At 41.7% G+C, this 12709-nt stretch overlaps 1 protein-coding gene across 1 annotated transcript in view; it reads left to right on the plus strand.

Annotated features, from left to right (window-relative positions):
• Positions 1–11088: 11088 nt before the first annotated feature.
• The window catches only part of LOC148014491 (O-fucosyltransferase family protein), a 37291-nt gene continuing 35670 nt past the window's right edge, over positions 11089–12709 (plus strand). Inside the window, exon 1 of the mRNA XM_087666441.1 lies at positions 11089–11651. Coding sequence (XP_087522567.1) covers positions 11209–11651 — 443 coding nt within the window. The 5' untranslated portion in view covers positions 11089–11208. The remainder of the gene's footprint in view (positions 11652–12709) is intronic.

The raw sequence follows: 12709 nt of genomic DNA on the forward strand, positions 1-12709 counted from the left end.
GCATATGAACATGCTTTGATGCTTGGTTTTGATGGTTGATGTGTTGGCATAGCATTTGGAGTGATTTAACACTGTTTTGGGACTGTCATAACAGTCCACAGGCAGTTTATGACAGTGTTACACTGACATTTGATACTATAGCTTGTTTGGCATTGTCATTTGATGCCCGATTGGTCCCATTTGATGCCCGGATGTTAGGGGAATGTATGCCTATTGTTTGGCAACCATTTGGAGCTGATTTTGGTGCTGAAATTCTCAGTTTTGAACAGTAAATCACTACTGTACACAGTTGGGCTGAAGTCATTTTACTCATGTATACTTATGCCTATGCTTTTCGGGCTATGTTTCGGGCATATATGGTGATGTATTGACACTTGGGGCTCGACATAGAGCTTGGTTTTGATTTGGGATTGTTGGTCGAGCTTGAGCTCACTTTGCAAAGCATTTGGATACTCCATCTTGGATGTACTTATGGCATGTATGTTGCTTATGTCTGACCGGTCTTGACATGCTTAGCCTATGCCATTACTACATGCTAGTTACATTGTTTGGAGCCTATTGCTACTGGAGCTCGGTCTTGGCTTGACCTTGGATGCTTGGAGCTTACTTGAGCTATTTATTGGCTTGCCAGAGTTGTATCTTGAGATATACTTGATGTCTTACATGCTTATGGATGCTACATACGGATGCTCTACCGCCTACATGTTCAGGATGTACTATTGATGTATTGTCTTGGACTTATGACATTGGCACTATGTCTTGCCTTGGCTTGAGCTCTTGAGCTCATACATACGACTTTTGTGCTAGTGGGAGCATTCTTGAATGCTTATCAAACATTGAGCAGGTGGTACTTTTATGCATTGAGCCGTTACATGCTATTGAGCAGTTACAGACACTTGAGACTTTGGGACTTCTTACCTTTTGGGATGATACATCATATGTCTTGGTTCACTGTATGCTTATGAGCTAAGTCTCAGTTTTGGATCCGTATCTTTGTGAGCTGACACCTATTTGTGTCAAGTTTTGGTAATGGCAGGAACACTTTGCCCCGTTGCCTGGGAGGTGTGCCTAGTCACTATCAGATGTTTGTATGACATACTTGGGTGTTGGATTCATGCTTATCGACCATCATATGCTTATGCTATGCCCGCATGATGCCGGCTTTGGTCTTGGTAGTATCTGATTGCCTTGGGATCCGATTTTGGCACTGTTAGCTCTCCTTTACTGAAATCTAAAATTTATTACAGCAAGCATATATGTATGGACTGACATGGATTTTTCATGCTGAAACACTCTAAAATGATGTACTTTCACTAGTACTTGGTGGGCAGTAGCTTTGATTTCACTTTCTTCACCATTTTTCCTCAATTTTGGTGATTTTTTGGTCATTTTCTGCAGTAAATAGCAAGCAGTTTTGAACTGTCTACAGTCTACTAGCCTGCATTATGGCGAGTTCATCCACTGATCATGCTATTTTCAACATCACTAAGCTTGATGGTACAAATTACTCTTATTGGAAGAGCTAGATTTGGCAGGTGTTGGTGCAGAAATCGCAGATCAAATCTTTGAGGTTAAGCGGGCATCCGCCTGCAACTATGCCAGATGAGGAATTGGATCTGCGCCATGAAGGAAATTGTGACTATGTCTGCTCACTTGAGCCAGTTCCATGCTATACTCAAGAACTTGACTTCGCAGGACATCACTTTTGCAGAGGATGTCACTCCCCTTTTCTTGCTTGGTACTCTTAATGAGTCATGGGATGTATTCCGCATTGCATTATGTGCCTCTACTGCTACCTTGAAATTATCTGATGTTGAGAGTGCTCTTTTGCAGAAAGGGGTTAACCGTAAGAATTTGGATGCCTCTCGTGTGTCTCATGCTATGACAGTTAGAGGCAGGAATGATGGATATGGAAAGCATGGCAGTGGTAGTGGCCGTGGACGGGATTCTCAGAAATCTCGGTCCAAGTCTCGTAGGAAGTCACGTAGCAAATCCCGTGGCAGGAATCCAGATGCTACTTGTCACCATTGTGGGAAAAAGGGCCATATTAGGCCACAATGCCATGAATTGCGCAATGAAAGGCGCAAAGATAAGGGGAAAGACAAAGTGCAGGATAAGTCTTCTGATTGCAGCATAGTACCTGCAAAGTCCAGTGTTAAAATTGAAGAGATCAATGTTATGCAACCTGAGAATGTTGATGATGATGATTATATCCTAGCAGCCTCTTCTAGTGCTTCGCAAATGACATAGATACACTCTATGTATGCATAGTGTTGGCTCTTAGACTCAGGTGTGTCCTTTCATATGACACCTTGTCGAGAGTGGTTTCATTCATACCGTACTGTTTCGGGTTCTGTGCGCTTGGGTGATGACAGCTCTCTTGATATTGTGGGCATTGGTGATGTTAGGCTGCAGTTTCCTTTTGGCAGCAGTTTTATTATGCAGGATGTATGTCATGTACCTACTTTGACACGTAGTCTCATGTCAGCTGGACAACTTGATGACGCAGGATATCATGTATGTTTTGGAGACTCTGCATGGAAGATCACTCGTGGCAGACTTGTGATTGCAAGAGGTGCCAAGGCTGGCAGTCTCTACCCCTTGATTGTATCAACTTCTTCCCTTGATCATATTTTGTCTCTGGGTTCTATCCCACATATATCTCTTTGGCATGCCCATTTGGGCCATATGTCTTTGAAGGGAATGAAAATGCTTTCTAGTTTGCAGTACTTATCGCCCCTTGATTATGCATGTTTTGATTCATGTGAGCATTGTCTTTATGGCAGGCAAACTAGGTCTATGCATAATAAGTCTGGTAGGCCATGCATGAGTAAGCCCTTGGCATTGGTACATTCGGATGTCTGTGGGCCCATGCCTTGTCAGTCTATGGGTGGTGAAAAGTATTTTGTTACGTTCATAGATGATTTTTCACGGAAAGTTTGGGCTTATCCCATTAAGCTGAAATCCGATGTCTTGGCTGTGTTTCAGAGATGGCTTGCATTGGTTGAGAACTAGTCTGGGTATAGGCTAAAATGCCTAAGGACAGATAATGGGGGTGAGTATGTCTCACGTGCTTTTGAGCAGTTATGTGATGAGAGGGGTACTAAGCGTCAGTTGACCGCACCCTACACCCCCCCAGAATGGTTTGGCTGAGCGGATGAATAGAACCATCCAGGAGCGTGTACGCAGTATGCTTAGCCATGCAGGCCTACCACAGAGCTTTTGGGCTGAGGCAGTTAGTACAGCTGTGCATGTCATAAATAGATCACCCTCTAGTGGTTTGGATTTCCAAGTTGCAGAGGAGGTATGGACTGGAAAACCTCCCTCTTATGTGCATCTCCATGTCTTTGGATGTGAGGCATTTTGCCATGTGGCCAGGGACAAGAGAAGTAAGCTGGATCCCAAGAGTGTCAAATGCATTTTCCTTGGTTATGGGGATGCAGGTGAGATGGGTTACTATCTTTGGGATCCGCAGGCGCAGGACTTTGACGAGGTCTTTTCTCCTGTGGTTAAGATGACCATCCTGCGCTTAGTCTTGGCTTTGGTTGCTCAACTTGACTTGGATTTATACCAAATGGATGCCAAGATAGCTTTCTTACATGGGGACTTGCATGATGAGATTTATATGGAGTAGCCTAAGGGCTTTGCAGAACCTGGCAGGCAGCACCTAGTGTCCAAATTGAAGAAAGGTCTTTATGGCTTGAAACAGACACCTAGGGAGTGGTATCATAAGTTTGATGCCTTTATGAAGTCACATGGCTACAGCCGAAGTGCTATGGATCCGTGTCTTTACACGAAGAAAGCTCGTGATGGTTCTTTATTGATTTTGGTACTCTATGTGGATGATGTGCTGATAGCAGGGAAAGCTCATGATGAGCTAGATGCTCTTAAGGCTCAACTCAAGAAGAGCTTTGAGATGAAAGATTTGGGATAGGCCGCTCACATACTTGGTATGCGCATTAGACGCGACAGGCATCAGGGAATCCTCTACTTATCACAGAGGAAGTACATTCATAAAATCCTTGAGCGCTTCCGTATACAGGACGTAAAGCCTATTGGCTGTCCATTGCCTTCTTATGTGAAGGTATCACAGGCTAATTGTCCACAGATAGATGAGCAGAGGGGCGAGATGGTCAAGATTCCCTATGCATCTGCAGTGGGTAGTCTTATGTATGCCATGATAGCCACTCGTCTAGATATTGCCTTTGCAGTTGGTGTTGTGGCACACTATATGGCTACACTTGGCAAGAAGCATTGGGATGCCATGAAGGGTATCATGAGGTACCTGAAGGGCACTGCAGATATGTGCATATGCTATGGCATCCAAGATACAGGAGTCGTGGGGTACACTAACTCTGATTATGCAGGACGTGCAGATAGTAGGAAGTCCACTTCCGGCTATATATTCACCTATGCCGAAGGTGCTGTTTCTTGGATGTCCAGGGTGCAAAAATGCACGGCCCTTTCTACTACAGAGGCCGAGTATGTTGCAGCCACTGAGGCTTGCAAGGAGGCCATTTGGTTGGGTCGTTTAGTTGGAATCCGGTCTTCCATATAAAGACGAAACACATTGAGGTGAGGTATCACTTCATACGTGGGGTCGTTGAGGACAAGTCTGTTGATCTTGTCAGGATCTTGACTGACCAGAATCCTGCAGATCTGCTCACGAAAAGCCTCTTTACAGAGCGCTTTGCCTTCCTCAGGAGGTTGATGGGCGTGGGATGAGATGACGTCTTTCCTCATCCTATTGTACATGTGTACATGTTGTACTGTATTTTGTCTTTTTGTTTTCACTCCTCATTGGGGCAGATTCGCCTTTAAGTGGGAGGTTGTTGGAGGCACCTAGCCACACGTGTATTACTACACTGACAGTCACCGCCACTGCACACTGCAGGTGGCGGGCGCCCGTCACCGTCACTTTATTCTTTATTCTTTTAGTGACAGTTTGAATAAAGGAAGGCCCAGTCACACATTGTGACTGTTGGAGTTCCCATTTCTAGTCTCTCCCTTTCTTGCTCTTGCTCTCCCGCCATAGCTCTCGAGTCCAACCTTCGATCCGTCGCTCCCTTTCAACTTGGGGAATGTGAAGACTAGGTGGACCTACAAGATGAACAATGCATTTATAAGGATTACCAGATAGAGCAGGAGTGGGACAATGAGGTATATTGGAGTTGCCCTATCTTCCTCAACTACCCATAAGATGAATACCCCTCCAACAAGAAAGATTTGTATGAGAAATACTCAAGGAAAAAAACAAATGCAAGAGACACAAGGTTCTAAAGCCATGGTAAGTAAAATGATATACATTTTTAAGAGTATATTGCACTTTGTTGTGTCCTAGTAAAGAGACTATGACCAATTTACAAGAAACTGATACAAGGAGTGTGGTAATCAAAAAAGGAAAATAGAAGAGCAAGCACACACCTAGTATTGTAGAAGAAAGGCGTGGTCCTCGTTGCTAATTAATTTGGTTTCTCCACACCCCAAAGGTTTGATGTTTTAAAGTACTGTAGCCAAGGTATCTCTTGTATTCTTGCAATGAAAATATATAATAGAACATGAATCGTAACTACATGACTATGTAGGCCATGTGATTGATACCATTGAAGAGTAGATCACAATCCCACTAGTGCCACAAACAATGCACTTGAGCAGTAGAGGTATAAAGACATGTTTCCAAATTGCTCCAAAAGATGTGTATTGTTCTATCTCTTGACATGTTTCCAATGGACTTCATTTGTGGTGGAAGGCACCACTGAGGAGGTCCATATTGTTGGCATGGATAGAAGGATAGAGTAGATTTGTCCAAATCTTGTGATGGAGAGGCTTACCTTTCACACCAGTATAGAGAGACACACAATAGTGACCAAAAGCGATGAGACGAGAGCAGAAGATATGGCATGACATCCCACTGAAATGCGTATTATGGAGCACCGAGATGGTAAGCTTGCTTGTGGAGCAAAACTCATGGTGTGAAAGTATTTAAGCCTTCTTCAAGTAATAATAACAATGTTTTGTATTGTGCAGAGAGTGAAATAACTAAAGGTCTTGGATCTATAGTGACAACAGACATGGCATACACGAATAGAGATAAAGAAATGATGCTCATGAATTTCACATGCTATGATCAAATAATGTGGGAGCTTATAAACATTCTATCATTACACGATATCAATAGTGACATTTGTCCTGTGCAAAAAAGGAAAGAATGTGAGAACATAGACTAGTAGTGCCAAGAGACGTGGAAGCTACCGGTATACAAGTATGACTCATGGTTTTTTTTTTTCAATGTCACATTATGTGAAAGCTTTTGAACCTTCTCCCCACAATCCAATGTTAATAAGGATGATCTATATTTTTTATAGTGGGGAATAAAATTGGAGATTATGAACCTACAATGGTGGAGGATGTGCTAGCCGCACCACACAAGTGAACAATGTGAGAGTTTTAAAGTCACAATATGGTCATGTTAGTTAATATTTATGTATCACACTTAGTGGCTCCATTCAGTAAATTGCAATGCTAAAATTAGTATTTCATACTTTAAATGTAGGTACATGTGATCTGTATTCTAGCGTACATGTGATTGAATGTTAATTACAGTTGAATTATCCCTCTGAAATTTAACAAATATAACATTACTATGGATGAGTGGGTGCGAGATATATCAAGGTCCCCAATAATAGGTCAGTATGAGATTCAATGTTGTTATCTATTGTAGAGTTGTTTTATAAGCATTTAGTATATTCCCAATCTCTTATATCAATACCACATACTATAGGTGGCATGTAACATGGTAGGGCTTTTTAGAGCTCATTTTTGCAAATGTACACAAAAGAAGGGGACATAATAATAGATTGCAATACGAGATGTGGTGACCTTACATCAGTAATGCTAGATTCCAATAAACAACTTGCATGTGTATATTGCTGTTTCCAAAGATGGAAGATTTCTAAGAGCAAAGGTAACATGTTTACATAAACTTGTACAATATTTGGTCATAATGTAGTTTTTTTTTTCATCATACCAATACATGCATGCTCACCTTTCCATGTGTGTATGTACAACTTTCTCCCACAACCCAAATATTGATTGTGTTCAATGTGAATGGGGTGCTTCTACATAGGTGGCCAAAGTAGAAGGGATCATTACTATGATGAAGCTCCTAGAATAGTAGGTATTAGGCGATTTTGCGGCCTGGGCTCGCTAAGTTTTTGAAGGAAATATCCACCTTGTTTAACATTGCCATCTGGAGCTCAATGAAGGAGGATAACCTGAGTGAGCTACTCCAATTGGTTAGAAGTAAATGTGTGAAGTCATCAAAGTAAGTGCCAACCTTTGTATTTCAATATGGACAAGATAAATGCAAAGTAGCTCCTACAAATACTTATTTCAGAAGAAGTTACATAAAGCCCATTTTTTTGAAATATTTTGATGACATTGATTGGCCACACTTCAGCCCAATAATGATACTATTTGCGGATGATAGAGTAGAGAAGATGTAGAGGAACCCACCCAATGCCTTTATATGCCCACCCCCATTTGAGAGAAATCCTATGGACACTGTCTTCTTGGAGCACATATTTCCCTACTTGACTGAGCTAGCATGCTTCCATGGTTCAATTGTGGACTTTGTTAGGGATCACCCATTCCACCCTCTAGTAATGGCACTCAATTGATATTTGATGTGCACAATGAATATATACTTTCATAATTATTTGGTTGTATTAATTGTTGAGTGCAATGAAATGAGGATGAGAGAGAATAGGAGAAGGAGAGGAATGTGCACGTGAAGCAAATTGTATATGTGGTTTCGTCCAATTGTAGTACTATAAGATGCGTAAATAAAGCATGTGCAAAGAATCGAGGGAGGGGTGGAATGTAGATGTATGTACGCAATTGATTGAGTAACAATGAGATAATATTATTGTCATGATATTAACTATTTGAACAATTTGAAAAACAATAGATGTTGCACGTTCTCGTAGTAAGTGTAACAAACTGTTTGATATCATACCCTCTTGTAGTAAGTTCATGCAATCATACACAATTGAATGTAGCGAAAACATATGTGTTGTAGTTTTTCTCATATGTGCACAATTGAAGAACTGATATATTGGGATGTAATTGCAAAACATGAACATAAGAGCATAGAGGAATATGAATGTATATATGCATGTGGGAGTAATAATTTAATATTCTTATCACCCCGATAGTAATTGCTAAAACTGTTAGAGACAATGGATCTTATGTAAACCCTTGACCCTTGCAAAATTAATAGGATTGTGAAAATAGATGCATAACGAGAATGTGTGTTTGAGACAAAGCAAATGAGAGAGAGAGAGAGAGAGAGAGAGAGAGAGAGAGAGAGAGAGAGAGAGAGAGAGAGAGAGAGAGAGAATGTGATATTCTTATTGCCTTGATATTAACTACTAAAAGTATTAGAAATAATGGATCTCATGCAAACCCTTGACCCTTGTAAAATTAATAGGATTGTGAAAAAAGGATGTATAACATGAATTCGTGTATAAGAATAAGCAAATAAGGATGAGAGAGAGAGAGAGAGTGAGTGATCCCTTGCTCAATGAGAGAGAGAGAGAGAGAGAGAGAGAGAGAGAGAGAGAGAGAGAGAGAGAGAGAGAGATGGGAAAAAGAGAATGAATAATTGGAGAGGGAGAGAGAGAGAGAGAGAGAGAGAGAGAGAGAGAGAGAGAGAGAGAGAGAGAGAGAGAGAGAGAGAGAGAGAGAGAGAGAGAGAGAGAGAGAGAATGGTACTTGAGGTACTTAACATGGGTGAAGGCAATGGTGGTGGAAGTGGTGGAGGTGGTAGTGGAAACAGCGGTGGAGGTAGTGGTGGAGGAGAAGGTGGTGGTGGTAGAAGTGACAATGGTGATGACGGTAGTGGTGCTGGTGAAAGAGATGGTGGTATCAGTGAAGGAGTAGTAGTGGTGCTTGATATATGCCCAGGAGAAGAGGAGGAATAAGTGGACTAGGAATAAGAATTGGAGGTTGCCTAGAAAAACTCGCTTAAAAAAGCTTGCTATGTGGATGAGAGTCATCCAGGTTATCAATGCAGGCTTCGTAAGGCCTTGTATGGATTGAAGCAAGTACCTAGGGCATGGCATAACAAGATTGTAGAATATCTTGTCAGGATTGGACTTTGCAGAGCGTAGGTTGATCACTAACTCTATGCATGTGAGAATGATGTATGTATTGTGGTCATTACTATATATGTGGATGATTTGATTATTGTGGGTGATAGTGAGACATAGATTGTCAATATGAAGAGTCTCCTCAAGACTGAATTTGAAATGAAGGATTTGGAAGAGCTACGCTATCTTCTAGGCATAGACGTAATCGGGACTCCAAAGGCTATATGGTAGTCATAGAGATAGTATACGCTTGATATGCTAAAGTATGGTATAACTGATTGCAAGCCTATTTAATTTGTATACCTTTGGATATTAATGCTAAGCTTACTACAAACGAAGATGACTTGATTGGGAATGTCACTATGTATCAAAAGATTATGGGCAGCCTTATCTATTTAATGTATCAAAAGATTATGGGCAGACCTAAACTACACAGTTGGTTTGGAGAGTTAGTTTATATAACTTCTATGGAAGCCACATTTGGATGTAGTGTGGCACACATTGTGCTATGACAAGTCTACATTGGATTATGCCTTGTTCTATGGTATAGGCGTACCATTGGACTTGCACAGTTACACAGATGAAGATTGGGCTAGTAGTATTTCAAACAAGAGGTCTAACTGTGGTTTTATGTTTTCTTGCCTTTTCTACTATAGAGGTGGAGTATAGAGATTATGCAATTGTAGTATGTGAGAGCTTGGCTACATAAGCTACTTGGTGATTTGGGGATGTAGGTCAATAAGAAGATTATCATATATTGTGATAACCTTAGTAGCATTCAATTGGTTAGGAACCCAGTGTATCATGCGTAGACTAAATATATAGAGATCCATTACCATTTCATTCGGGAGTAGGTTTTGACAACTGATATTGATTTGGTTTATGTTAGCACAAAGGATCAAGTTGCTGATATTTTCACCATGGCCTTGGGAGTTGAGAAGCTTCAATGCTTTGCTTGGAATACACGAGCTCATGTTAAGCTTGAGAGGGAGTGCTGAGATGTTGAGCTCTACATGAGCTGGTATCCACTACACGTCTTGGTGACGTGGTAGGATATTATTCATTGGCACGCTAGGTGACTGACATGAGGTTATGCCAATGATTCTACAGTTGGACTACACCTATGTAGTTCATCCTTTGGTTATGACACATTAATTGTGTCACCTCTTCTTTTCTTAGCGGGTTCACACTTAGTGACCGCATGTGCATATGTTATAGTACTTTTCTATTAGTCTTTTATCATTTTATAGACTTAGTACTTTTGTGTGGAAGAAGAAGAAAGAAAAGGAAGAAGATTTACATCCTATCTCTTTGTGTGCTTAAGTCTCCATTGCTTTTGTATCTATGCTCTTGGTCTCTATATCTCTCTTCCCTCTTGTCTATTTTTAGAGGAGCTTATAAGGGCGTAGGGCTATTGGTCTTCTTATCTTGTATTTTTGATTACCATTTTTAGTTGGATTTAGTACTTCAAAACGATTGGACAAGTTGTTAACAATTTTTTTTGGAAATATTCTATGAGCTAGTCGTGTTGTTTAACAAGAGCACGTCATAAGTTAGTAAGGGACAATGGATATATAAAAGAGGACATTGGAATAGGATTTGTAGTGATGTTATCACAACCTTGCCTGATTTAGTAAGGAACACATAGAGTATTTACAAGTAGAACACGTAGTGATGTAAGAGCCAATTGTTTAAATTGGGCTAGATCTATGCTCTAAAATCACATGTTCTCTTTGTTTTATTTGAATGGTATAGTTGGACGGACATCTTCACAGGCATGTCAGTGGTGGATGGTTGGTATACGCGGTGGGAGTGAAACCCTTGACTTTGGGCCGCCCGTGTCCGCCATCTTCAGGTTGGACTATCATAGAGCGTGAACGACACAAATTTCTCTCCTCTTCAAGCATAAAAAAAACGTTGCTCTTGTATGGACTTTACACGGCCAAGGGACATACAAGGAGCACCTACACGGACAGCCCACAATGATGTCATCACCGCCTAGTTAGTAAGGGGAACACGTTTACACACGCACACGCAGAGACGGGGGCTGGCAGTGATGTCATTGCAAGCAACGAATCGACGACGTTGGCCTCATCAACATCGCCTCTACATCTGCTGCTTCTGCTTCATTCTTGCGATCTACATCATCATCTCTAATTTCAAAGCCTCCTTCTTCTCCTTGTACCCCCAGGGCACGGGCAACTATAATGCCGCTCCGTATCCGCAATGTGGCCGCAACAGGCCGCCATCGCTCCTCAAGCTGCCTGCGGGCGAGAAGTACATGTTCTATGCTCCGCATAGTGGCTTCAGCAACCAGGTCGGGGAGCTCAGGAACGCCCTTCGTATCGCGGCCTTGCTCAACCGGACCCTCATCCTGCCTCCCATCTTCGATCACCATGCCGTCGCCCTCGGCAGCTGCCCCAAATTCAGAGTACGCGAGCCGCACGAGATGCGTGCATCGGCTTGGGCGCACATCTCTCACCTCATCCGCACCGGCCAGTATGTCCCTTCTTTCCCCCTTTCCAGTAGCATCCTGCTAATTGTGAAATTTAGTAGCTTAGGGTGAAGCGACTCTCACCAGGGCCATTTGACACATTCGACAGGAGGATGCCCGATATGTCAATGTATGTGACAGCTAAGTTTTTTGAAGTACCTTTCATTTGCCTAGATTGTCTCAAGCTATCTAAAAATCTAAGCATATTATACATAATATCAATGAAAATGAAGTGCTAAACTGTTTAGAAATCTCAGTTATTATACGTAAGGTCGATAAAAATGACGATATTATCTTTAATAAGACATGTCATTTGAGAAATGCAAATTTTTTTGCTTGTTTTGATGGGTGAAATAGCCAAAACCAAGGATGATAGCTGCTAAATTGGGACCCTAACTCTAACTACATCAGAAAAAGAGGCAATGGAGTGATACAAAATCACCAATTGCAAATCACCTAGAGAGCAAGGAGCTCTTGTGATACCATCCCCCCACTTGTATAACCATGCATAAACTGCATGGACTGCCTCTTCGAGTGTCCCGAATCCTTTTACACATGGATTGGATGTGGTGTCATTCCCATGTCAATGTGTCGAGCTAGGAGTTTTAGATGCTCATCAGCTTCATACTCAGACTATTGCATTGGCTGTGTACCTTCCTCTAGGATGTTAACATGGTCATTGGGATCATATGCTGAAGGGGTAGGAGCATGATACAAATAGTTCTCGAGCATAGTGGCTCAACCATTGTCTCTAACTCTCTTAAACCTTTGCCTCAAAATCTAATAGGGTGGATAGACGTGAATGGGACTAGGGTTATGGATCGGTCATATAACCAGAAGGTCCATTAGGCATAGCCATGTACTCGGGTATGGAAGTGCTTGGGAGGGTATCCCATTCGATGAAAAACCCCAAAGTATATGAGGTGGAGGATGAGCCTCCCCCGTTGGTGCATTTGTACCCCACCTGGATGTGAAAACACAAAGGTCCTAAAAGAAAAGGAAGTGCCTAAGTTCGAAGAATCCCCCTAGTGTGGTTCGAGATGTCACATGTGGAATGGTGAAA

This window comes from Lygodium microphyllum, chromosome 25 (assembly GCF_053477565.2).
Source record: "Lygodium microphyllum isolate KBCC chromosome 25, Lygodium_microphyllum_v1.1.10, whole genome shotgun sequence".
Taxonomy (NCBI): Eukaryota; Viridiplantae; Streptophyta; class Polypodiopsida; order Schizaeales; family Lygodiaceae; genus Lygodium; species Lygodium microphyllum.